Source organism: Centrocercus urophasianus, unplaced genomic scaffold, assembly GCF_019232065.1.
Source record: "Centrocercus urophasianus isolate 14NV4802_14NV808 unplaced genomic scaffold, USGS_Curo_1.0 seq_10, whole genome shotgun sequence".
Lineage (NCBI taxonomy): Eukaryota > Metazoa > Chordata > Aves > Galliformes > Phasianidae > Centrocercus > Centrocercus urophasianus.
In genome coordinates, this window is record NW_024884142.1 from 52038342 (window position 1) to 52065918 (window position 27577).

Consider the following 27577-nt stretch of genomic DNA (forward strand, 5'->3'; position numbering starts at 1 on the left):
ATGGGGCAGACTTCGGTCTCCACGCTGCCCGAGCCGGCCGGCGGTGAGTGGCGGCGAAGCGGGGCGGCCGCGCACAGCGGGGAGGGCGCCGGGGGCCCGCTGGTAAATGAGAACGTGGGGGTGGGAAGGGGGAAAGGAGGAGAGAAGAAAGAAAAAAGAAGAGAGGGGGTGTGTGTGGGGGGAAGGACCTCTGGCACTTCGCCCAGCAGCACGGTTAGTAAGCCGCCCATCTGGCTGCTTTGGCTGCGGGACGTTTTTGTGTGTAAGCACTTATTTATTGGAAGTAAGTAAAGAGTATGCGAGTAGAACTTCTTGATTATTATTATTTGTCCCGTAGTTATTCGTGGATTAACTTTCTGAAAGCAGTGCAAAGCGCTCGGTGGATTGGTTTGGAGGCCCGTGGGGTGAGCCGGGGCGTGTTGGTTACCGGGGAGCAGTGCGGGGGGGCTGTCCTCCCCATCCCCGCAGCCATAGGAGGAAGGGTCTGCAGTAATTCCAGGTCTGGATTAAATTAAAGCCCATTAAGGCCAGGTCTGAAGTTTCTTGCAGAAGTGACACTGCACATATCGTTCTTTGACACCTCAAATGTTGTGGAGATTTTATTTCTCTTTAATGTTAGTCATGTACTGAGCTTTATTCTTCCTTTGCCTTCTGTTAACATGGGAAAGTGCCAACGGCCAAGAGGCAGAGCACCAAGCCTGTTTTTTCCCCTTTCTTTTCTTTGCGCATCCTTCAGAGCAGAGTTCCAGTATTCTCACCTGTATGTTCAGAAAGCCCTGCTGTGCTGCCTGTGGTACAGCCTTCTGATCACCCCATCCCACTAAAAAACAGGGCTGATCTCTTCTCCTGCCGCACCTCACATGGAAGAAAAATGTATCCATTTTCAGCCAATCTCCCCCCATGCTGAAGTTCTCACCCTGCAGTAAAGTTGTATCAAGGTAGGCGGTGGGGAAACAGCTGTGAGGAAACAGATGCACTGGCTGCAAGTGGTTGTTGGACTTCCGCGCCAAGCGTTGTCGGAGCTGTTCTGTGCACAAATGTGTGTTGAGGGTTGGGAAGGGGCCTGTATTGTGACAAATAAGAGCCCTGGGGTCTGTGTTCCCTCTGCAGAGTGCAACTGGACAATAATTGGGCTGGATCCGTAGCTTTAACTAAAAGAAAAAAGTCAACTTCGAGTTCTTTCCTAACTGAAGGCAGTGTTTTCATTTGGAGCAATAAGAGGCCAGTTATTTGACGGCACAAGTCACAGTGGTGCTACACAGTGCTGCCAAGCAAATGCCACCTATCACCCTTCTAAGAGCAGGGGGCCTTTGCATAGAGACGGACAGAGCCTTTGGGTGGTGATGCAGAGCCATAGTCCCATGGAATCATTAGGGTTGGATAAGACCAGTAAGATCTTCTGGTCCAACTCACTGGGGTTCCAGTTCTGTTGATGGCAACCCTTGGGACAGGCAGGGTAAGGGTGGCACAGCTCCTCGGGAGGTGCAGTTGTGTGTTTCCCTTGCCCTGCTGCACAGTATGTCCTGAACAAACATCACACAGTTTGGGTGGCCTGGTCCACTCAGGTCTGAGACTTGCTCCTGTCATTTCCAAGTGAGACTGATCTCCCCTTAGGCAAGGAGTCCTAAAATCTTCATTGATTTTGACACGCCGGCCAACCACAAGCCCTTTATGTCTTTGACAGCTGCTGGAGATTAGAGTTGAACGAGATCCGTGTCTTGTACACACAGGAGCTACAAATCTGTTTTAGTGCGAGGGAATCAATAGCGCATTCAGACCCCTCACGAGCCAAACGAAAGCAGCTGTGAGAAGCGACTTGCCTGTTGGCTCCATTTTTTTCCCCAAGCACGCCAGCCTCCAAGAGTTGCAGCCCTGCTGTCGTGCCCTAACTGTGCCCATGCAAGGCTCAGTGGGGCTGTTTGCTGTGCACAGGAGTGGTGATACGGGTAGATCACAGCAGGGTGTTCAGCTTGGCTGATTGAGTGAAAGTGGTTTGGTGCAAAATGGTGGAATAAAAGACTTTTCTCCAAAAGAGTGATAGAATAAATACAATATGATACAATATGAAATCCATACTCAGTATGGATGCAATCCAGTGTCCTGCTTCATTTTGCTTTTTTTCTTTTCCCTCCCAGGATTTACTTTCTCTTTTTACTTTACATTCTTTATTTTACTCTTGGAAAGGAAAATATTAAACAGGCCAAGGTCCTGATGGCACTTTCCCATTGGGCTACGAGCAAGATAGAGACCTTACTGTAAAATGCAGTTTGGCAAAGCATATTCCTACAGCCTGCTCAGAGCTCTGTGCAGCAGATAGGAAGAATTGTGGTTTTATGTCTCTGGCTTTCTAGGAGTATTCTGGAGAGCAGTGCTCTCTCTCCAGGGTTTGCCATCAGCTGTGTTTTGAAAAGGAGAAGGAAACAGGGCACCTCCCAAAACTGTGACGAGAAGATAGGCAAAGCAGGTCTTAGCTGTTTGTGAGGACCCACTGTGCAATCCATAGCTCCTTCTGCCCCTTGGATCCAATTCTTCTGTTGTTTAGATTAGTTTTCTGAAGCTTGTTTATTTGTTATGGTCTACAAAAGTAAACAAAGAAAAGGAATTGGCCAGTGATAGCAAGACAGCATGGATATATGGAAAAGGATGAGTTTGTGCTGTCCTTGTTCATCTTCCTTCCTCTTCTGTGATTGTCCCATGCCTGGCAGGACTTGATTACAGTTCTTTGTCTTTGTTCATTGGCTGAGGGTCAGTGCATTTGGGAGCTATCAGCTATCATGCACAAAGTTTTACTTTTGCTTTCTGATCAACAGCTTATCAAAAGATAAGAGTTGTGCACTGAACAGAGGGGTTGTTGTTGTTTGTTTTTTCCTTTTGGATTTGTAGTTGGGTAGTTCAGTGCTGAGGAACAGGTGAGTCCTCAAGTGAAAGTGCAATTGGTTGGCTTACTGGGAAAAAAAAAAAAGACTTCTTTTTTCTAATAGTGCTGTCTCACCAGTTAGTGAAACTTATGGTAAAAACACATCTATGGGTGATGCTGCGAAGAGTTGCATCAGTGCAACGTGGAATCTGTGGAGCACAGCAGTGTGCAGAAGGGTAGGAGCAAGCTGTAAAAGGAAGATCTCAGAACCTCTTGCCCCAGTGGCATTCAGCTGGAGACAGGTTTTGGATCTCTGCACTGGTCTGCGAGAGCTGTGTACAACGTGCATAGTCCTTGGGCCTGTTTACTGTGGGGAGGGTGGGACTTCCTTCATCTTATGCATTTTGCAGAAATAGAGCATGAATTTTCAGGCATGAATTTTCAGGCTTGAGTTCATCCTGTTACAGACCAGAAGTTCTTTTCCAGGACATGAAAATGTACTTCGACAGCACAGGAAAACCATTTCCCACCCAGCTCACCCCATGAGATGAAAGCACTCGCTCTTAGGATCCTATTGTTTGTTGACTTTGGCACTCGGTGAAACAATTATCATAGGTCAAAAGTTAACATGTTTCTCAGACTGCTCTTTTTCATCTCTCTTGGCATTATGGGATTTCCTCTTAATTGACAAGAAAAACAGCAGCTTCACCTGCATCTGTGCAGAGGAATCGTGATTGCCTTAACTGGGCAACCCTGTCTTAATTCTGAAATGAAAAGGAAAACAAATGTTTGTTTCAGCATTTCCTGGTGTTGGTATGCAACTAATGGATTATCAGTGCAGCAATTTCAGGACTTGTCCAAGAGGAGAGGTTGTTCCAGTAGCACTCTTCAGTGGTAGCTGTTTCTGAGCAATGCCGAAGGTGCTGTTCTGGAGCAAGAGCTTCTATTGCTATGGAGCTGGGCATGGAGATAGTCAGCAATAGGCTTAAATTTTTATCCTGACTAAGTTCACCGCTAATCTGAAGATGCCAGTAAGGCCTTGTGGTAATCTTTCTTAAAGGAAACAAAATGAGGTTGATTTTTCTTCTCCATCTTCTTTTCCTTTCAAAATGGAAGGATTTTGACATCATTGTACTTTACAGCAGGACATCTCAAAGCATTTACGGAAGCACTAAGCTACTCACTACACAAGTACTATCTGGTTGTTTCAGTTATTGGTGCACGTTGAGGGATGGTCAAGGTGTTCAGCCAAAATGTCAAGTCCCGTTTCATGAGAAGCCCTAGATGATTTGCTCACAGTTCCAAAGGAAGTTCTTGGCAGAGATCATTGTCTTCCTTTTTTTTCCCAAGTTTACACTGATTGGGAGCTTTGAGACTGAGACGTTGTAATACTATGCTGGGAATCCTATTCCTTTTTAGTCTCTTCTTTATGCTTTTGTGAACTGTGGAAGAGTTGTAAGTAAAGGGAAAGCTGTTACTTCCCTCAGAAGCTCACAGGAGCTCTCGTTTCCTCCGAGTCTCCAGCGCTAAGGCATGCTGAAAGCTGATCCGCCTCTGTTGGATCTCAGCCGCCCCTTGGATCAGTTGTCCTTCTGTCCTAGATCCTCAGCCTCAGCTTGCTCACTACTCTGGGATAATAATGCCTTGTTCTTAGATGGCCCTTCCCGTCACAGGTTTCAGAGCTCTTTCCAGCCTTCTTTGTTATATTCCTGGATTTAAATGGGAAAACTGAGGAGACGGGATAGCTTACTTGGAATCACCAAGGCACAACCAGGAGGAAAAATCCTCATTGATGCCTGGGCCATGTTACAGTCCCACCTATTAGAAGTAGAAAATGCTTGGACTTTGATTCCTTTCTTCATATTTTTGACTACTAACAGTTATTCGTAGTTCATTTTGGACACCCCTGCTTTTCTAGATTTAAAAAGTGAAGCAGTAACATAACTGAATAATTCTTGAGTCACTGCTGGGTTTGGATTTATTTTTCACTCTTGTTCTTTTAGAACACATTGGTGATGATTAAAAAAATAGAATGCACTTAATGCTTTGAATCAATCAGTGTTGTGTTTTTTAAAAATACTTCAGCAAACAATCTGCTGCCTGAACTTATTTTTCACCCATTGTGTTTCAGTCATAATGATGGCTAGAAAAATACTTCTAATCCATAGAAATGCCCAAACCAGGTGACATTCAGTCCCACGGAGATAAATTATTTCTGAAGTGTCCCTTTGTTGCCTTCTCTGGTTGACGTAAGTGGGGTTCCTGATCCTGTTCTCTTTCTGATGGGAATGGTGACAGTGTGGTAGGGGGGTTTTCATCTGAGAGCCTGTGCAGGGCCAGTGCTAGGCATAGGGAAAAACAAAGGCAGAAGTTTCCAGTGATGCTAAAATGGCTCTGGTAACAGCAGTTGTATGCTGTCTGTACTTTTGCTTAGACAGAATCCAGTTTTGCTGGCACTGCTGATAAGTCTTTGCTCGGATCTGTTTCCAAGCCACATAATGATATTGATGATGTGTTTCGGACTAGCAATTTGTGCAGGCAGTGCAATTACCTCTGTCATCATGTGGAGACTCATTATTAGGAAATTTGATTTCAGATTTGAGTTGCTCAAAGGCTTTATACAAGAGTGCTGCTTAGGAATGAATTTGCTCTGCCCCTGACTTGGTTTTCAGGCATCTAGAAATTAAGCCTCTGTACAAAGTGCAAGTCTTATTTACCTTTGTGCTTCCTCACTGATTTAAGCGTCCACAGTGACCTGTGTAATTGGAGGGGAAAAAAAGATGGGGAAAAATAAAGATGTCATTTTGTATGGTAGTCTAGGATATGCAGTCAGGTTGCATGCAAGTAAAATGAGAAAAAAATGGCTAGACAATAACTTGCTGCCTGTTTTGTTTTGCTAAAGAGTTGCCTATCCCCAAGTTGGACAATATGCTTCTATGTTTATATATCGCTACAAAATTGTGATAACTTTTAGTTACCTGGCAGATCTGAATATTAATGCAGAAGCCTGTATCAGTGATACATTTATGAAAATGAAGTTTTATAGGAAAAGATATAAACAACAACTTTTTCTATTTACTCTGATTCCTGCCCTCGATTCCAGTGAATTTGAATGATATTTTGTTGAGTGGAATTAGCCTGATACACATATCCTAACATTTGATGCTGTCAGGAAAGCCAATTCTGTTCCCAGAGCTCAACCTGCATCCCCCACCCCTGAGAACATGCTCTTTCATTAGTGTTACAACGTCTTTGCTCTGACCAGCCACCCAAAGCATCAGTGAACGGTGGTTGTGCAGGCAAATTATCCCTGATTCAGTATTTTACTTAATCATTCTTGTGTTTTCTGGATGCTTTAATGCATTGCGCAGTAAAAGTCCAAGAATGCTGCAGAAACTTTACAAGTTGGTTGGGCTTTTAAGCTTTCTACAAACAAATCACACTTCTTAGATTTTCAAAATAATTTCTTACAAATACAGGCAATCTCTAGTATTTATTGATTAAAGCTAAATAGACATTTTGCACAATTGGAATAACTGTTATAGACCATGAAGCTTGATCTGTGACCATATAACTTGTAAGACCTACAGTCACAAAGGGCCTCTTTCTCTGGCTTAAGAATTTTTCTTTAGTGCTTGAGGCTTCAGCTCAGAAAATTAACTCTTGACTGGGGATCTATTGGATCTGTTACCATCGGTACAATTTGTAGGGTTTGCAACCCAGACTTTGATTAGAGGGGTTATGAAATTGTTGTCATTTCACTGGATGTTTTCCACTGAACTCTTCTTCTTGCCCTCTGCCTTCAGAGCAAGGATAGGCAACAGAAAGCGATTTGGATTCAAGCTTCTGTTTGGTAGCCACCTGATCTAAGAAAAATATCCCTTACCATGAGTGAAATTGAGTCTGGGAAGCCTGTTCTGTGTGGCAGTCTCATATCTTTGTCCCCAGCAAGCTGCAGCCTCCATTGATGCATCTCAGGCACTGATATAAATCAGTGTGTGTTGTCGCACAGATACCGAAAGGCATAGCAGTTCATGAAAGAGTCACAATGCTACAGGCCCAAGTTATGCTCTGATGTGTGCCTGGTTTATTTTTGCAGGCACTGTTGGGAGTAAGAAGCCTGTGATATTTATTCTTAACCAATGCTTATTCACCCATGAGACTGTGGTAAAACTCAGCGTGGCTTGTGGGTCACCAGCCTCTACTTCTTATGGATGCGTGGAGGTTTCTAATGTTTGGGCAACAAACAAGTGACATTAACAGGTACAGTAGCATCCTGAGATAAAAACATGACGTGACTATGAATAGGGAGGGACCGTCTGCTTGGTTCTTTCATCCTTATTGCTTTCCTTGTTTATAGCCCCCAGAGATTCAACTTATCTGAAGCTTACCTGTCATAACAAGCAATATGAAGTCATCAAGGCTGAAAGCTAATCTCATGTGGGCTCTTTTTTTTTTTTTTTTTTAACTCCTTAAATCTTGGATGAGTCGACAAAGAAATGACACTTTCATTGTGTGCTTATGAAACACATTGATTCAATGGGATACAGTCAAGGAGTTAGACTTGCATGTTCGCTTAAAGTCATTATAAGCTGGTGGGAAATGATTTTTAGATACTGGCTGTCTTTATGAGGAAAAAAAAATCACCAAACAGTTCATTGCCAAGAAATTGGGTATGTTTAAATTATACATACATAATGTGTTATAATTTATTTCATTGTTAATGACTCAAAGCTGGCTCTGTGTTTCCTGTCCTGTAAATGCATTCAATGTGTCTGAAGATTACTGGTTTGTTTCTTTCAGTTTGGTAGATTTATTGCCTTTCTGAGTGGAAGGAAATGTTGGTTTTGGCACAGATGCTTAGAATATTCTTGTTCTGAAAACGTGAAGTAGTGTTCCAGTACACTGCTGATCTGGCCTCTTTTATGTTGATACAAAGAAGGGAGTAGTGGTTTTGTTGTCCTGTGTGTTATATGATCATGCATGATTCTCCTCTTCTGATTAATTTTTCAAGTGTTTCATAAAAAGAATGAAAATGTTAGCATCAATAATCAGTATTAAAAATCCACATGATTTAAAACAACTTCACTAATTGTGGAGTAGTGCTTAAGTACTCAAAGTGAAAAGTTTTGGAAGGCTGATTCAGTCTTCTAAGAGAGTACCAGACTTCATTACTTGAGAAGAAAATGCTATTGTTGTTTCTTGCTCGTGTATTGCCACTTTTGACACACAGTGTGAAAGAAGCACATAAGGTCTGATGGTGAGACATGAAAGAGGCTGCGTGAGTGAACAATAATATGGATGACTTGAAAGCTGTGGATAAAGCCAAGTTGTCGGGAGCTGGACAGGCACCAAGGAGAAATGAAAAATGATCTGTGCTTTAGTTGGAAAGGAAAGTTGTAGAGAGTAGCAAAACATGAGCCAATGGGAAAAGAGAGAGATGTTAACTACAAAGTGTTGCAGAAACTACATGACCATGGTGCTTGGCTTTTAAAGCATTTTGTTCAACAGCACCATTATGTTTACTGTATGATGAACATGATTCTGAAGAGAGGACAGAAGTTTTTGTTGGAAAATGTCTGGGGGAATTCAGAGATCTGAGACTGAAAAAACATCCTGAGTACTTACAGCAACACCTCTGCCTTAACTCCCCTTTAGTAGTGTTCCTCCTGCTGTTTCGGTTTTACCATTTCTGCTAGAGGTAAGCGAGGAGAAGAGAAGGAGGGCAAACTTCCGTAAGAACCAAGAAGACAAGGCAAACAGTTTACTTCTGAAACATTTGATATACCTGGTAGACTGGCAGCTTAGTATGAAATGTGTAATTAAAATTGGCATGTGGGGAAAAGTATCCAATATCAGTATTGAATCTGTAGGATCACGCCATAAGAAGGTAGGGAAAAAAAAAAATTGAAAATTGCTAGGCTCTTAAAAAGCCAGGTGTTGTTCACAGCATCTACCCCCAGGTGCTTACCATCCCTTAGCCCAGGCTCTCCCTGCTCAGCCCAGGCCAGCAAGCACTTCCCAGGCTGTGAAAGTGGGGCTTGCTGAAACCTTACCTTAAGGTGACGTAAGCTTTTCTGCTGATGTAGCCCCAAATTCGGGTAGGGATCACACAGCATGTGATAACATGTAGGAATGAAGGTCACAGCTCATCACCCTGGCAGGGACTAGGAAGATTTGCATCTCACAACTCTAAAGTCTTATGTGAGAATTAATCAGTCCTGAAAATGGCTTCTGTGGGAATTAAATATTGCCATCCCCTCTCCTTGCAACAATTGGAGCTTGCAAGACCTGCTGAACTGAAAGCCATAGATTAAATAACTAAGTGAGAAGAACTGGACAAAGCCAGGCCTTGGATTTTTGTGTTCCCATCTTTCAGCCAGCTGTCCTCATAGAGAAAACATATCTCCCTGTTGTGCAGCCTGCAGTACATCCAGGGTTTGCTTAACCGCAAAAGGAAAACACTGCAAGGAACATCCCTACAGGATGAGAAGAACCAAAAATTAGTCCTTCATTAAGCGAGTTCGTGGTGATGGAAGACTACATCTGGAGATAAGTAGTGAGTTAACCCTGTGTTGTGGTTGATTGTCCCTTTAGTCTGTCAGAGGGAGCAAACTCCTCTCTCCACCCACATCTCTGTTACTCTGTCTGTGGTTTAACAGATAATGTAATTACATCGTGACAGCCCCTGGATGGAAGTGCTGCTGTTTAGCATAATTGGCAACCTGTTTTTTTTTTCCTGAGGGATATATACCAGCAGGGCAGAACTGAGCCTCCCTGACTTTTCAGGGTGTCTGATGGCACAGGTCAGGGTTTTTTTTAACCCTGAAGAACTGACACACCCTCTGTATCTGTGGGGCCAGAAGTCTCATTGCTATGTTCTAATTTTTTTTTTTTCCACTCTCTCTTTATGCAGTAAATTCCACATAGGGTGAGGAGTGAGTGGAAGAAGAACAGAGGAGGCAGAGCTAATTAAATCATCCATTTCTTAAATAAATACCAGGCAGTTCAATCTCATACAGAATAAATGAATAAATAGCAGCGTGTAGTCTATGCTTTATTGGTTTAAGCAGTTCTTGCATGCCTGGATGTCAATGCAAGGAAAGCTTGCAAATCTAGAGAGGTTTATTTTGTCTTATTCAATTTCTTTATAAATCAATCTGTGCTTCATCCATTCTGGGCAGGTTTATTTTTTATGTGTGGGCAGCAAAATTTTAAGACAAACAAAAAGACATTGTTCTTTGGAGTATGAAGAAGTAGTAGGGCATGTTTTTGTGGTGAGAGAGAAGGGAAGTTAGGATAGTGCTGGAACAGTGCACCTGATGACCCTTCAGTAAGAGACAGCAAAGTCTTTTGCAAGGATGTCCAGCAACCTCTTCTAGCCAGTAGGTTCCTGTGAAGTTGTGTGAGAGAGCCAGTCGTTAGTTTATCTCAACACAACTATGGATGGTGTTGTACTGATGGTGGGGTTTTGTTGTTTTTTTGTTTTGTTTTGTTTTTTCCTGACATACTGACAGGAACTTTCCTTCTCTAACCCAGGATTTGTGGCCGGAGTCCCACAGAGAGAGAGATACACAAGTGTACAGTCACAATTATTTGTTGAAGCTTTTAGTATTGGATTATGATTCTTATATTCTTGCTGTAAATTTTTGTAGCACAACTTACAAGACAACTGTTATATTTTTCAAAAGATTCCTTATGGACTACCAGTTAAGATGGAAGCACAAGTGCTTTGGCAGCAATCTCTGGGTTTAGACATAAAGAACCTTTTGCGGTTGAGGAACTGGGACACGAGAGAAGCTGAGGCTGAGCAGCACTCCTCTCTGGTTGGATATCATAGGCTTAGGATGAGAGTCCTTTCAACAGCAGGGATTTGCTCAGGTCTCCCCAGCTCCAGGTAAGTGCCATAAGCTGTGCCCTAGGAGGTAAATGGGATCTTTCGGTTTGGCGGGCACAGGTCTCTGTTTCACCCAGTGCTGTTTTCTCAAGCTGCCTTTCACAAACATGAACCTGGAAAGTTTTGTTTTATTTTTAAGTGAGAAATTTTAGAGAGCCGTTTCCTGGTGACTTGCTATTCATATAAATATGAAACATAAGATTTGCCAAGAAACTTCTAGTTACATCATGCATACTTCTGCTGCTCAAGTTTAATATATTATTTTTAATTTTAGACAGGAGCATTAAAATAAAGCCAGTTAATAACTGGTTTTAATTTCATTTTATTCCTTCTAGAACAATGCTTTTCCAGCTGTTTTTTTGTTTTGTTTTGTTGTTCCCCCCTGGAAGAGGTGGTGTTTTCTGATGGAGGCAGGTTGCTGCTGGAGGAGCCTCAGGTGAGGCTGTGCAGTGCAGTCAGGTAGCAGAGAGTGCTGGGGAGCCACAGCTGGAACAATCCTGGAGTAAGACCCCAGAGCAAACACCACCAGAGGAACTTGGCATTTGCCTGTCTCTTTGTGGGAGAATCTGTCCATGGAGTTATTTGCTTATTAAATTAATGATTAAATGGCTTGCTCTCTCTCTGGTGCTGTCCACAAGCTGCTCAACCTATCGCATGAAAGCCCACCATGAGGAACAGTCTGAGCAGGCAGGAACTGAGGGTGGCTGTTCCTGAAGTATTCCTATGGGCTTTCTAAGAGATGGCTCTCTTTCTCAGGGACTGCTGGAGACAGACGTGTGCTCTATCACAGAATGTTCCCTCTCTAGGAAAACATTGGTAGTAGTTTAAAAAAGAAAACTTTACAGAGATTAAGTAAAGCCAAAGTGAATTTGTTGAACCCTGATGCTGTGCATACTTTACTTAAGACAATATTGAATTTCCAATCCTGATTTGAGCTGCTAGAAATAGTTGCCAAGCCTTCCAGTGATATTTGGGCTCTTTTCACTTCTCTTTTTTCCTAATCAGACACTTCCTTTTAACACACAACTAAATATAGGTGCTTGTGTTCTTTTTCATCTGCATGAATGTGAACATGGTGCTCACAAAGTGGGAAAATGCAGCCTTTGTCCTCAGCTCCATACAGTGTTTTTACTGCCTAACCTTTGATGCGGAATTGCCTCTGAGGTACTACTCTTATGTGTTACACTTACTCAGTTTGTTTTAGGTGTGTTACATCTCAACTGTGATTGGGTTAGTCATTAGAAAAGTACTCTTCCCCTGAGGAGGGGGGATTGGCTCTTCCCTGCCAATCACTTTATAATAAAAACGGTAATATCAGCTGCAGTTCTTACATACTCAAGAATTTCAGTCATCTCCTAGCCCAGGACCAGAACACGTTGCTTCTCTCTGCTTCCAAATTGTGAAACCACAATGCGCTGTAATTTTTAAATGTTTGGGCAGCTCTAGGTTTGCTCCTAACATCAACAAAAGTGTGACCGTGAATGATGCTGAAATTGAATTATTCACGTTCGTAGCTGATTTTAAGTTGATATTTATATCGCTTGCATTGGTCATGATGTTTCTGGCATTTTTTTCCAAGATACCGCAGAATTGACTATTCATGGTCATAGCAGTGACATACATCAGTGGAGCTGGGTGGTCATAGTTACTTCATGCCAGGCAAATGCATCACTTACAGCATGTTTGGCACTCATAGCAATGATGCAAGCTGAAGCTGAGTGCTAAATTAACATTGTTACGTGCTGGGATGGTATAGCATGAGCATGCATTGGTAGGGAGAAGATGGGGTCTTGTGTTTTATAGTTGCTTTGAAGCTTGAGGGATGCTCACCCACTTCCAGCTAAAATAATTCAGTTTAAACTGCTTCATAAGAGTTCACGTTGATGCTTTCTTTTAGCGTGTGGAATACAAAAATATATTCTATGATTGTTGTTCAATGCCAGTAAGATTGAGAGCATGTCCTTTTCTAAATATATTATGTATATATATAAAAATATATTTGTATTTAAAATAAATAAATAAATTAGATATCTAGCAATCAGCATGATTTTAAAATTATTCGAAACACCAGCTGAGCTGGTGGCAATGAAAAATCAGAAATCTGAAAGCTCTTTCATTGATGCAAGAAAGATCTCCATTGTTTGTTTGTACAGCTCTTGTCACAAAGAGGTCCTGATCTATGACTACACCTCTTAAGCACCATGATAATACAAATCATTTGTTCTTAATGGAGAGCGGAGCAGAAATAGTGACCAGAAATACAGCATGAAACAAGGAAAGGGGGGAGTTGAAGATATCAGTTATGTATTTGCTGTGTTTATGGTGCTTTTAGTGTCGTTATTTTCCCCTAGGGGATAATGGAAAATTCTGCTGGAAAAGCTGAGTGTGTTCTCAGCGTCTTCTCTGGTGACAGGACAGCTTCTCACCACCCACAGCTTCACTAAGCCACAGGACCCCCTTGTCCATTTGGTCAGGGTCCTTCAGGAATAAAGACCTACAAAGGGTACGTGGGCTGCTTTCAGACAGTTCCCCTGTCCAGGCCCAGCACGCAGGGCACCTTCCATAAATGCTGATTCAATTAAAAAAAAAAAAGTCTAAAATGTATACAAGTACGTACTTCAGATCTAGTTAAAGATGGTACTGTAATTGTAGTGAGCTTTTCTGTAGTAATTTATGATGCTGCCAGCTTGCTTGATGGAATTACTGTCTTCATGGTATAAGAAAGGAAACATGCTGGTTTTTTTAAAGTATAACTAAATCCCATTGCAAACTGTGTATGGACATATCCTTTTACATGAACCCACCCCTAAGCATCAGAATTTAAACTGGTAAAGGGTGAGCAGCTGAGCTGACAAATATGTCAGCTTGTGTCTGATTTTCCCCACTCTGTCCCTAATAAGGAACAAGATACAGGGAATAAAACAGCTGTGTGGTGAAGCGTGAGGAGAGCAATGAAACATGATGCTGGATAAAAGTCAGCTGCAGTTTGGCGACTCCCATTTCCTCACAGCAAATGAGATAACTTCTTACTTACTAGGATCCTAGCATTACTCGTACAGAAAAATATGAACAATTTTCACGTGCCATGGCTTTAGAATTGACAAATTGGCATTTTGACTGAGAAGAACTGTTTAATAGTTAGTACTTTCTTGTGAGTGTGCATGAATTGTATTATTACTCTTTATCCAAGCTGGTATCTAGCAACAAAGACAAATATTTTAAAGGCAGCTTAAAAAATAAAATAAACATGGTTTTCTCTACAACGACTTCAGGTCTAATAGCTTGCATAAACACTTATAATGACAGCAACATTCAGAAATTCGCTAGCTGGATTTAAAAGTGCCCTTGACCTCTGCTGTGGGGGTTTGGAGGCCAGCTGGGTCACAAAAAGAAACTGTTTGCTTCAGGTTTGACTCACATGTGTTTGGACAAGTGCAATATGCTGTTCCTTTACTAGAGAAAAGATGTTGAAGTGGTGCCAGTATGAAGGAAAATATCGCCTTTAAAAGGCAGCACAGTGAGTTCTGGGCTGCATGTAGAGGATTTAATTACATGACTGACCAAATTTCTCCTTGGCATTTTTTGTATGTGAATGCTCTGATAATTGTAGGTCAAGAGCTTCTTGTTGTTTTACTCAAACATGAGGAAGTGTTGGCCTGGGGGCCCCCAGAACCAAACCTGCTCTCAGAATTATCAACATCATAATCGTGGAAGATTTTGTTAAAGATGTACAATAATGGGAAATGCACATGTGTAATTTTCTTGCATAATTGTTTTTGGCAAGTATGTTGGATGGTCAGGAGTGAGTTGGGCTGGGATAGGCAGGGGAGTAGAGCGGTATAACACCTACTGTGCGACCTGGTGTAGGGAACCTGCTTTGGCAGGGGGGTTGGACTCGATGATCTCTGGAGGTTCATTCCAAACCCTGTGATTCTGGGATTCAGTGATAATCTCCTTTCCAGCTTCGTTCACACAGAAAGGGGAAATAGCTAACAGTGTTAGTTCTCCAGGTGCAAGAGCCTTTGATGTGATGTAGGGGTCAGGATGTCCTGCTGTGAGGAGGAGTTCTGGTCTGTGTGAGACCTTTAGCCCACAGGCAGCAGGCTCAGGCGCTGCCTTCCTGGTAAAACTCTCCCATCCCCCCCTAGACTTGTTCCTATTCTTTCCTGTCCCCTCCCGTTTGTTCCTGTTCTAGGCATACCACCTACCTCAGTCTAGTCAGCAAACTTTTTGCTGCACCATCTTGTAATGTAGTAAGGAACTGATTTGGTTTTAAAATCCCTCACAGGAAGGTAGTTTTTTTTTCTGCAGGCTCAGTTCAGTGATAAAGTGCAGCCTCACAAATAGTGACCAGCAGAGCAAACCAAGATGCTGTGAAAACAGGAGTGGAGATGACTGAGTGTGCAGCACCTCTCTAAAGTCATATGGAGATGCATCCCACTGCTGGTTGCACCAAGATGAGCAGCACAGCTCTTCAGCTGTGAGGAAACACCTCTGTCTGTCTAGGTGCACTGAGAGGATGGTGGAAAGGCACCATGTGAGCCACAGAGCCTGCACAGCAGGGCAGGTGGGTGTTGAGCAGCCTAAATCCTCACCCAGGGTGATGTCAGCCTGCAGGTGGAGCAGCCAATTAGCCCTGAAGTGGCCCCAAGCCTGCGGTTGCTTAGGTATGAAAAGAGTGAAGCCAGAAAGAGCCTTCCAGGAAAAGCCCAGAGTAGCTTTGGCTGTGTTTTTCCCATTTTGCTGGGTTTTTAACTTGGCTTTGGCAGTGAGTTGTTCAGGCCGTCTGATGGTGTGCTGATTTCCTCTGCAGGCTTCTGAGAGGGGTCACAGTTAAATAACCAAGCCTGCAGCTTGTTTGGAAACAGGGACTGCTCGGCAAAACTCGCACTAGGCTACGAGGCTGTCCCTTGCTTGTTCCAGTTTTTCCTATAACAAATTCCCACCAACTTTATTTCTCATGAAGTTTCTGGGATGTCTGGGGATGGGACTTTCCAGTTCAGCAGTGGTGTAGCATACCTGTTAGATCTTCCATCTTGCTGGGGATGAAGTGGCACTGGAGAGCAGCAGGAATGCGGCCTGCCTCTGCTGTCCTGATACTCAGAGATTTCTGATCAGATGGGTGGTAAAGAGCTCCTGGGCCCTCAGGGGGATAGGGAGCAGCTCAAAGCAACTCAGAAGAGTGACAATGGGGTCAGAGGCTTCCATGGGACACACTTGGCCTGCTTTTATCTCAGCTTCAGTAGAACATAAGCATTAATTACTGCAAAAAATGTTCTTATTTTTATTCCTGTTTAGTACTACAGAGGAGGAAGGGCCACATGCTCACTTCAGATCATTTTCTAGTAGCCAGTATCTGCTGGGAGGTGTCGTCAATTGTCTGTGGCTAAAGATACCTGTTGTAAACTCATAAGAGGTACTTTTGTCCCCTGTACTAAGACTGTACCCAGGAAAGTCAATCTGTAAGGAAGTATCTCCAGTTCTGCATTTCTGGTTTTCGGAAGTGACGAGTTGAAAATACCATTATGGGATTTAATAAGATGAGTACATGAGGTGTACCTTGAGGCTAGGTTACAGAATCATCCAAAAATATCATTTTAAACTATTAATAGAAATCTATGCTACTGTTCTTCAGGACATGAATGGGTAAATCGCCCTGATGCAGAAAGCATTAATTTTCAATCCTCAGCAGTTTGGTTGCTCTTTCACACACACACTGCTTTTTCATTGTTTTCTTTTTTCCTCTCACATCTCTATTTCTGCACCTGAGCTTTTCCTCGTTTCTATGGAAAAGTTGCAAGGATCCAGAATGTGACCTTTAACCCTGTTTTTCATATATCTGGAAGATGTAACTGTCAGGAAAATTCCCATTTACTTCTTTCCACTGAAGTACTGGGGTTGAAGAGAAAGGAATAAACAGCCTGCCTTAAACTGATGATCCCTTTTCTTCTGGTCAGAGCCACCCATGTTCTGGTCAGCAAGGAGGTATCGAGACCGTTGTGGCCAGATCACTTTCAGACTTGTATAATGGAATTGCTGAGGATTTGTTTATTCCTTTCTGGGAAAGCTGCGGGGATGGAAATTAAACACTGGGCTGGAGATCAAGAGGTGGTGCGGATGTTCTGATAAGGGCTACATGATGCCAAAATATAAATACTGAATTTGCAAACGTGTTGGTGGGCATATTACAAGCCTTGTGTGCATTTTGACATGAGAAACAGGTGAAAGCAGGGAAAGTGTGATTATAGAGGTATAACAGCTTTGTTAATGTGTCCCAGAACCACCCCCCACTAGATCACTTGCCCTTGTAGATGTGGTGGGAGGCTCTCACAGACATGAAGAGGGCAGTTTACTTGGGCCTAGTTCAGCTGTGTTGCCTGTGGAATTTCTGTTGCCTCTATACAGTGCACATTTTATTTATCTTTTTTTCTTATTATTATTCTCAGTAGAATTAACTCCATGGAAATGAAAGCCATACTGAGAAGTAACTCCAAAGTTGCATGTTACAAATACTTCATCTTCATTTAGGTTGCTGTAGTTACCTGTGTCAACTAAATGTGATAGCTTGTGAATTAACACAACCAACAACAATTAAGATGTGGCTGTTGTAACCAAATAAGCAAACAGTAAAAAAAAAAAAGAGCAATGCTTAAGGTAACTCTAAGGCAAAGAGGTGCTTTGTAGTTTACCCTAGTGTAGTTAGAACAGAAATCCTGCCAGGGTGAGAAACTGAAGCAGCAAATGTGCCTTAAGTCCTATTTTAACACTGCCTTTTTCCTCTTTCCTGTGTAAGGCAATGGAAAGCCAAGCTGAAGTCCCCTGCTTGCCTGCTGGAAAGCTGTTACTTGTGGTGTGAGGAGTTCTTGCCCAAAAGACAGACAGCTGAACAAGCTCTCCCAGGCTCTAAGCAAATCAATCCCAAGTGTACAACTGAGAGAGAGAGAGCTTGAATAAATGCATGTTGGAGTCAGCATCATTGCTGAAGTCTGAAATGTGTGACTTGGCTCATGTTCCTCTTCTGTGCACAGCAACTGTGCTCTGGGTGGCAGGGTGTTCCTCTTCCATGCTAACATGCTGTTCTCCAAAGGCTTTAGAAATGTTTGTGCATGGTTAATGTGGTGCTGGCTGTAAAGGAGAAAAGAGCCATGCAGAGTTTGCAGCAGACCTAACTTAGCATAGGATTTCCTGGCTTGTTTTTTCCTGCAGCATAGAGCTAACATGTTGAAGCCTTGGGTATGCATCATGTTGTTTTGGGGGGAACATAGTCTCCTGTCCATTGTAAGTACCCGTGTAGCAGTGTCTGTGCTTTATGCAGAGCTTAGGCAGGGAATTCTCACCAAAGGGGGAAACAGAATATTGCCTCTAGTCTACAGATGTAATAGCTGGATTTCCTGCCCCACACTGTGCTCGGCTTTCTGCAACAAGGCAACATTTTGCCTGTGGTGAGACGGGAGTTATGTGGTTCAGTCTTACAGTGGTTCAACTTTCTGAGCTTCAGCACTGCTGGTTCACATATGGCTCCATCAACCCAAAAAGTGCATTTACTCTCATAGAAACCTGGGGACATTCAGGCTGCGGCTTCCCCAGGTGGATCCGCTCACTACCCACGTTGGCTGCTTTCAGGCAGCAGCCTGAACCCATCTGAAGTAGCCACTGCCCACCCTGTTTAGCTCATTGCCAGCAGGAGGCCCAATTAACATTTTGCAACATTGGCAGTTCCATATGGAAATTACCATTCAGCCGCCTACATTTGAACTTCAGCTTTTTCCTTTCATTTAATTAAAACACAATCAAGTCAATTAGCTCATGACAGAGATTCCCCAGAGTTAAACTCCAGATGTATGGCTAGGCAAAAGCATTCGGATGCCAACTCATTGTGCTGCTCTGAGGTAGATTATAGCTCTCCAATTTGTCAGTTTATCCACTGGGGATTAGTTGCATTTTCTTCCTTCCAAGTAGAAAGCAAGAAGGGAGAGAGGAAAAAGACCTGTCTTTCCATCTGGTTTTGGTCAAGAAAAATTGTTATAACATTACAGAATTTAGGAGATTTATTGAAAATGACATTGATTGTGTCAGAATGACTTCTGTTTTTTAATGACCATGTCAAACATTTTACCATGCAGTGTCTTGCTTTTTTTTCCAGTAAGCTGTGGGAATAAGCGGCTTACCATACTCTATAGCAAGTCGATGAGTTATTGTTCTTGTCACTAAATTGGGATAATATGCAGCTGCACAAACATGTTGATTTTGCTGGCATAAGAACCATGACTTCAAACTCTGTTCCCTTTGGCAAGACTGTATAGAAAATCATAACACTGTCAAAAAGAGGTTTTGAGGTCTCAATAAACCAAGATGACTTTTGCAGCACACTCCTGCAGACATCTGCGGTGCGGTAACAGGAAGAAAAAATGACTGAACCAACCAACTGGTAGTAATATAGAAGTTCTGCTGACCTAAATCCACACATAAGGTAATTTTGAACTGAATCTGCTGCATCTTCTGTTGCACTTCTCAATGCATTTACAATTAGATATGACAATATCCCAGGTCACTCGTGTTGCAACAAAAGTTATCCTCCCACACTTCAAGGGTGATGGAGTGATACCACATTAATATTGCAAGTGAGACACGCCAGTACTACCCATAGCACATCAATGTCAGTGGAGCACTTGGTTCCATGCCTTTTCCCACTCAATGATTCAATTAATTCTTATCTAAGCAGAGTGACTGTTCTTGTCAAAGAAGGCCCATACATCACTTACGTACATGTGAATTCCCATATCTTTGTAAGTTAATTTAGCTACTTAATTTAGGTTCCTGAGCACAGCATTCCCTTCTTCATGGTGTTCTCTTTCTTGTTCTTGGCTGAATGGCCTCCAGATTGCTTTCTGCAGAGGACTATTATGCCCTCTACCAGGTAGGGTGTTCTTTGATAAGGAAGGGCAGGGCATTCTTTCAGGAAGGATGAGGAATGCACATCTTCTGACCACACTGTGAATACTGTAGGCAAGCTCATGTTCATTTAACGGATTCATTCAGGCACAGGCACATAGTGTATGCTGAACTGTTCAGTGCTGCTGTGGCCATGACTACGATTTCACAGAATTCTGGTTGCAGCTGTGAAGCTGATTTAGACTCTCCACCCTGCCCGCTCTGTCCCATACCACAGCTTGCTCCTCAGTCCCGACATTTCAAAATTTGTAGGATTGTGCTGAAGAGTACAGCACTGCAGTGACCCAGATTAAAAATAACCTTTTTTAAAAAAGGAAGGAGGATGGAAAGGGGGAGGTGTTTTTGGTCTGGATCATTCAGAGATCTACTTGTGATGCAGCCTGATGAACAGTTGTATTTTTACAACTGAAGGAAGAGCATATTTTTATAGGGTCAAGAATGAGCAGATGGAAATGCAGAGAAGAAACTTCGTAGGCTGGCTTTATCACCAAAGCTATCTGCTGTGAGACTCGTCTAGGTTTCTATTTTACGTGCAGAGAAGTGGAGGTTTCAGGTAGTGTTAATGTCATGAATTACAGCACCTGCACTTTCGGAGTCAGGGAGCTTGTGATCAGAGTCTCTCAGGCTCCCAGTAGCACAACTCTTGACAAATACACCTAAATTCTGCCTTGTTTCTTTTGTTGGATGTAGCCTTAATTGCTTTTACTCCAGGATCTCTAGAGTCTTTGTGAATAGAATAAACTAATTAAACTTTTTCAGTGGCATTGATTCCAGCAATTTTACAGCGAATTTATGAGATATGTTCATACTTGCTTACAGCACAGTATCTAATAAGTTCCTTCTCCTTATGACTAAATGTGAATATGTACTAATATGGGAAAGAATCTTAAAACTATTCAGGTTCAGGAATTGATTCTTCTAAATAAGACCTTTTGACTATAGTCCTACTGTAGCTAGATAGCTATCTAATTATCCGGATTTTATCTTTTTTAAGTTGTCACTGACATAAATTACTAGCATTAAGCTACCAGCCAGTAATTTTGATCCTTTGCCTATTAAAATATGGTTCTACTAGAGGATTTATATATATGTATATATGTACATATATATGTATAATCTGCATTACTTCTAGTATTCAGTCTTGAAGTTAGCTTCTTCTATTGGCTTGCTAGTTTGACTGCCATCAGTAAAAGTACAGAACAACATACTGCATAAATAGAACAGTCTTTTTTCTGTTCTTGAATTATCTTAAGCCAAAGCTTTCAAAAGGAATATCCTTACTGCATTCTAGACCAAAATGCCTGGAACCAGTAGAATCACAGCTATTTATTTCAAGGACTTTTTTATCAGACTTGCTTGAAACAATTGGATGGAGAGTTTTTGTTGCATTTTGTAAAGCAAGTTCTTACCTGAAGAAGGTATTTGCATATTTCGGTGCTGACACAAACATCTCAGTGCTGAAATGTACCATGCCACCAAAAAAACTAAGGAATTTTGTTTTTGTTTTTGTTTTTTTGCATTTTGTTTTTGGTTTTGTTTGCATTTGTGCAATCCAGTTGCACAATGTCTCTGGAGATCGTTCAGAGCACAAGTGTCCCTCATACAGCAACAGAGATCAAAGTTGCTTCTTGAAAGTAGCCTTCCTAGGTCAAGCAAGTTGAGGCATTTCAATCTTTGGTGGTTTATGGGAAAGTCAAGGTCATCTGTAAACTGATCTAATCTTTGATGGCTGCCTGCAAGCTCAGGGGAGGGCTTTTTGTTTCTTTCATTGAGTTCACAGCCTCTGCCAGCGTGATTTGGCTTTTCAGTATCTTGGTTAGCGTTGCAGTTGGTTTTTTACCACAAGATCTCTTGGGGGTCATGATAAAAAGCTTGGGATGGCATCAGTGGGAATGGTTAATATGTTGAGAGGGTGATGTTCGTTACAACTTATTTCCCTTGTATCTTTTGTTACCTGGACTGAGAGATCCCTGAGCATATTGATTTAAATGCTATCCTCTAGGCAAGTAAGTAAGGGCAGACACAGATGTGTCAAGCAGTGCAGGACTGGTTACTTTGGACCTTTCAAATTATCTGGGGCACTACTGGTACCAATGCGTTGTCTCTATTTATTCAGAGTCTACATTAGCAAGCAGTGTAGCATGATGGGAATAAATATGTGGAGTAAAACAGTTGAAGCTGTTTTGGTTCAAACTGGCTGTATCGTGGTACTCCAGACTGAATGTTCCTCAGCATCTAGAGCATGAAATGCTTTCCCATTTAGTTTTATCCTTAACAAATCCAGTTCATGCTCTTCAGAGCAGCTTTAAAATAGAAACCAAAGCTCTGCAAGTTGGAGCAGCTTGGAGGTTTCCTTCGGAAGCAAAAACTTGATGGAAGCAAGAACAGTCAGAGTCACACTGTTTACAGTGAATGTTCAGGGAGCATTAACACAGAACTTATCTCCAACGATAACTTTTTTTATTTCACTATGTTTTTCAATCTCCATTTTGTAACAGCCTTATCCTTAGACTCCTTAGAGGGATAAGCAAATTCCTAATTGTGAGCTCTCATGAAACCCATTTGATAAATAAACTCATCTTTTATTTTCAGAAGGAGTTAATCTAGAATCCTGCTTTCAATAGTTACAGTCTTCCTAAACAGAATCACTCACCACTAAATTGATCCCTTTTTTCATATACTGGCTAATTTGAAGCAGATGGATTTTTTCAGCTGGGATGCATATCACTATTTCAGAGTTACATATTTTCAGCAGAGGGCAGAGCAGCAAGTGATCCAAATTCATGTTTCTTGGTAGAGAACTGTTGGAACCTTAATTCTCCTCCATTCCTGTGGCAGGCACAGGAGAAAGAATTTATACAAGGCTTTTGTGGAAGTAGTTGCTTGTAGTAGGCTGGGCTCCGTGATGCAGGAAGATTTGAAAAGATCTATGTTCCAGTGTTTATAGAGACTGTGCTATCACCAGGGTGCAGGCTCTTCACATCAATAACCCAGCCTTTCTAAGCCAATGAAGACAAGAACATGGGCTTTGTCCTGCTGCCACCAAGGAGTGGGTAGCTTTTCACTAATGAACTCATGGGCTGCCTCTGCCAGTGAGATAATTCTTGGCTCCTGTCCCAGGACTGAACTCTTCAGCCACCAGATCTTCATCCCTTTTCTTCAGCATCTCTCTTCTGATTCTTAAGATTTCCTAGCACAGATTTCATGAGTAACCATGCCTTTCCACATCCCCCAGCACTGCAGAAATGTTGTCTGGGAGGTGACATAGTCCAGCCTCTCACTCCAAGCATGGTGGCTGCTGGCAGCAGATGAGATCACACCTGGTCAAGCCCTGAAAACCTCCAAGGACACAGATTCCCCAACCTGTTCCAGTGCTGTACCATTCTCCTGTTCCTTATATCTAACCTGGCTCTCTGAAATTACTGCTTGTGGCTCTCACTCCTTTTCGTGTCGTCTGGAATTGCCAAGAACAGTGAAGCTATCTTACCTTTGTAACTACCCTTCAAGTAATTGTACTTCTTTCATTCAGCAGATACTGACTGCCAACCTAGAGAGAAGCGCATTCCCTAGTTACAGGCAGGGCAACCCTGCAGAGGTCCTGCTGCTGTCCCATGCCTCTCTCTTCCTCCGGAGCTGCTTGCTGGCTGGTGTTGGTGGCCTTCTGATCTCCATCTCTTTCCAGCCAACCCACCTGTTAGGGACTCATCCTAAACTTCCCGAAAGACTGCTTGGTTATGTTTTCTGGGATGTGCAAGCAAGGAAGCTTGCTCATGCAAGGGATAGACCTAGCCTCCTCCTTACCAAAATCTTGATGTTACATTTTCCAATACCATCCTTTCATTTTATCTCTTTGTTATAAGACCAGAAAGTACCCAAGGAAAAAAAAAATCCTCATCTATCTGAATAATAGTAATTTCTGCTGGCAAAGTTTTCTTAAGCTATCTGTTCCATCTCTAACAGCATAGGATTTGTTGTATTCTACAGCACAACTCAGATTTATTGATTTGAATATTATCATTTTCACACAAATTTATCTCTGGTTTTAACTCTGTAGATTTCAATGAAGTTATATAATGGATCTTTTTGTCCCAGTGCTTCATTTCAGTGTTAAGGAATAAAGTTTCTTGGACTCTGATTGCATTACATCAGCTTTCTCACACTAAGAATTTTTTTATAGCATTCTAGACCAATCTAAAGTCTGGGACAAAATAGGATTCATTAAATGCCATTTTTCTGAGAAACAGAATAGTAAGATTGCACTGTGAAGATATGTGTATGAATATGCATCTTTTTAACAACTAGGACAGGGGACTAGAATTCAGGAAGCCATATGACAAACAAACATTCCCACCTGTGGAAAGAGGGACAGGCAACTCAGAATGAATACAAGGATGTCGTTAGGATGTGTAGAGGAGAAATCAGAAAGGCAAAAGCCCAGCTTGAACGTAACCTGGCCACTGTGGTGAAAAGGAATAAGAAACGCTTTTATAAATACATTAACAGTAAGAGGAGGACAAAGGAGAATGTCCACTCTTTGCTGGATGAGGCTGGGAATGTGACCACTGAGGATAAGGAAAAGGCAGAGGTTCTGAGTGCCTTCTTTACAACTGTCTTTAAAAGTCAGACCAGTTATCCTCAGGATACTCCTCTCTCTGACCTGGTAATCTCGGCTGGGGACCACACTAACCCCCCTGTGATTCTGGAGGAAACAGTCAGAGACCTACTACTCCAACTGGACTGCCTCAAGTCGATGGGGCCAGATGAGATCCACCCGAGAGTGCTGAGGGAACTGGCGGAGGTGAGAGCCGAGCCGCTTTCCATCATCTGTCAGCGCTCCTTGCTTACTGGTGAGGTCCCAGAAGACTGGAGGCTTGCCAACGTGACTCCCATTTACAAGAAGGGTCGTAAGGAGGATCCGGGGAACTACAGGCCTGATAGCCTGACCTCGGTGCCAGGGAAGGTTATGGAGCAGATTGTCTTGAGGGAGATCATGCGGCATGTGCAGGGTGACCGGGGGATCAGGCCTAGCCAGCATGGGTTCACTAAGGACAGGTCCTGTTTGACCAACCTGATCTCCTTCTATGATCTAGTGACCTGTCTGGTACACAAGGGAAAGGCTGTTGATGTGGTCTACCTAGACTTCAGCAAAGCCTTTGACACTGTCTCCCACAGCATTCTCCTGCAGAAGCTGGCAGCCAGAGGCTTGGATGGATACACTCTTGGCTGGGTAAGGAGCTGGCTGGAGGGCCGGGCACAGAGAGTGGTGGTGAATGGAGTCAAATCCAGCTGGCGACCGGTCGTGAGTGGTGTTCCCCAGGGGTCGGTGCTGGGGCCTGTCCTCTTCAATATCTTTATTGATGACCTCGATGAGGGCATCGAGTGCACCCTCAGTAAATTCGCAGATTACACCACATTGGCTGGAAGTGTGGATCTGCCTGGGGGTAGCAAGGCCGTACAGAGGGATCTGGACAGGCTGGAGAGCTGGGCTGAAGCCAATGGAATGAGTTTCAACAAGGCCAAATGCCGGGTCCTGCACTTCTGCCACAACAACCCCAGGCGACGCTACAGGCTTGGGGCGGTGTGGCTGGAGGACTGCGTAGAGGAAATGGACCTGGGGGTGTTGGTTGATGCTCGACTGAATATGAGCCAGCAGTGTGCGCGGGTGGCCAAGAAGGACAATGGCATCCTGGATTGCACCAGGAACTGTGTTGCAAGCAGGAGCAGAGAGGTGATTGTTCCCCTGTATTCAGCACTGGTGAGGCCGCACCTTGAGTGCTGTGTCCAGTTTTGGGCCCCTCACTGCAAGAAAGATATTGAGGCCCTGGAACGTGTTCAAAGGAGGGCAACAAAGCTGGTGAGGGGTCTGGAGCACAGGCCATATGAGGAGAGGCTGAAGGAGCTGGGAATGTTCAGCCTGGAGAAGAGGAGGCTCAGGGGAGACCTCATTGCTCTCTATAACTTCCTGAAGGGAGGTTGTAGTGAGCTGGGGGTCGGCCTCTTCTCTCGTGTCATTAGTGATAGGACCAGGGGGAATGGCTTCAAGCTACGGCAGGGGAGATTCAGGCTGGACATGAGGAAGTATTACTTTTCAGAAAGGGTGGTCAGGCACTGGAACGGACTGCCCAGGGAGGTGGTGGAGTCACCGAGCCTGGGGGTGTTCAAGGAAAGACTGGATGTTGTGTTGAGGGACATGGTTTAGTGGGAGCTATTGGGAATAGGTGAACGGTTGGACTGGGTGATCTTTTAGGTCTTTTCCAACCTTGGTGATTCTATGATTCTATGATTCTATGACATTAAACACTTAACTATTCTGTGCCTCATATTTTCCATCTGTAAAATGGGAACAGTGATATTTCCTACTTTGAGTAGCACTTTCTGATTTAATGATCTATGATTATCATTATTTCTGTTGACAGTGGCATCAGCTCTGTTCCAAATTGGTTATAATTGGAATGTTTAGATGAATGAAAGCAATTACAGAGCCCTTATGCTGCAAACGTTTAAGCTTATGATTAATTTTATGCACATAAGTAATAGCATTTACTTCAGTGAAGCTTCTCACGTGAATAAAGCTAAGCAGGTTTGAAGTATTTGGAGGTTCAGGAGTGGAAGGCTCTAATAAACCGTAGTTCTTATATAGAAATACATAATTGGGGTCTTCTGAGGGAAATTTCCAGAAAATTCGTTTTAACTTTATGCTACATTTAACTACCTGTTGTGGAATAACTGCTAATTTTGTTCACAAAAACTCAGTGTTGCAGCCATCGATGATAAATACTGGCTTTAAATTTTGGCTACAACCCAAAAGCTTATTGTTAAATATGTTTTGTTAGTATGAAACTTGACTCGTGGCAGACTCCTTTGTGAACGACTGATTACTAGGAACATCAAACTGAACTATTCTGTTCCACAGCCAGAACAGTTACCAGTAGAGCTTTTTTTAAAAGGGATTTTTAATTTTTTATATTTTTTTACTCAGAAGAAAGAGTTTATGTTTGTACATTGTATGGGTTAGTTTTCTGCCTGATGATAGCTAGTTATTCAGCTTTACCAGAGAAAGGAAAAAAACATCACGTAAATGTGTTGAAAGGAATTCTTCAGTAGAGAGGAGAAACCACCGAAGCATGCAGAGCAGAGGCGGTGTGAGCAGCTGTTGTGGCTGTAGTGAGGATGCTGAGCAAAGGGAAGTGTGGTGCTAATGAGGGTGAGGACTGGGTTGCTGTGCAGGTTGCTATAAAATGCCACTGCCTTTTGGGCAGACAACAGAAAAATGGGAACTACCACAAAGCCTTTTGCAATCCGGCAGTGGAACAGTTGAGCTTCTAGATACTGTTTTGGTTTCCATCCTTCAGTGACCTTTTCTTTTCTTGTTTATTTGTGCAGTTGATGGCTTGGATAAAGCTTCAATCGCTAACTCAGATGGACCAGCCCCAGGATCCCAAACTCCTCCCTTCAAGAGAAAGGGCAAACTTTCTACCATTGGCAAAATTTTTAAACCTTGGAAATGGAGGAAGAAGAAGACCAGTGACAAATTCAGAGAAACGTCAGCAGGTATGAATGTGGCCCTTTGGTGGCAAATAGCAGGAAACGTTGTAATGGCTTTGCAGGCTAATAGCTGAAGAGGTGTTCAGACATGTCAGGGACAATTTAGGCACAGTATTGGACATACACAAAAATTGACCTTTGACAAGGAAAAACCTTATTCAGATTCTGTCCTGAGCCTGTTACCGAAGAGTGTGGTTTATTAACTTAGTATTCATTACATATTATATTCTTTTGATGTTGGTAACACTCATTTTTTTAACTAAGAAACATGAAGCTGTGTACTTTGTATCATCAGGTATGTTGGGAATGTCTCTGTGTTCTACTAG

The 27577-nt window shown here is 42.7% G+C and overlaps 1 protein-coding gene across 1 annotated transcript in view; it reads left to right on the forward strand.

Annotated features, from left to right (window-relative positions):
* Positions 1-27577, forward strand: part of PHACTR2 (phosphatase and actin regulator 2) — a 119031-nt gene that overhangs the window by 48989 nt on the left and 42465 nt on the right. The window contains 1 exon segment of the mRNA XM_042827565.1: positions 27090-27257. Coding sequence (XP_042683499.1) covers positions 27090-27257 — 168 coding nt within the window.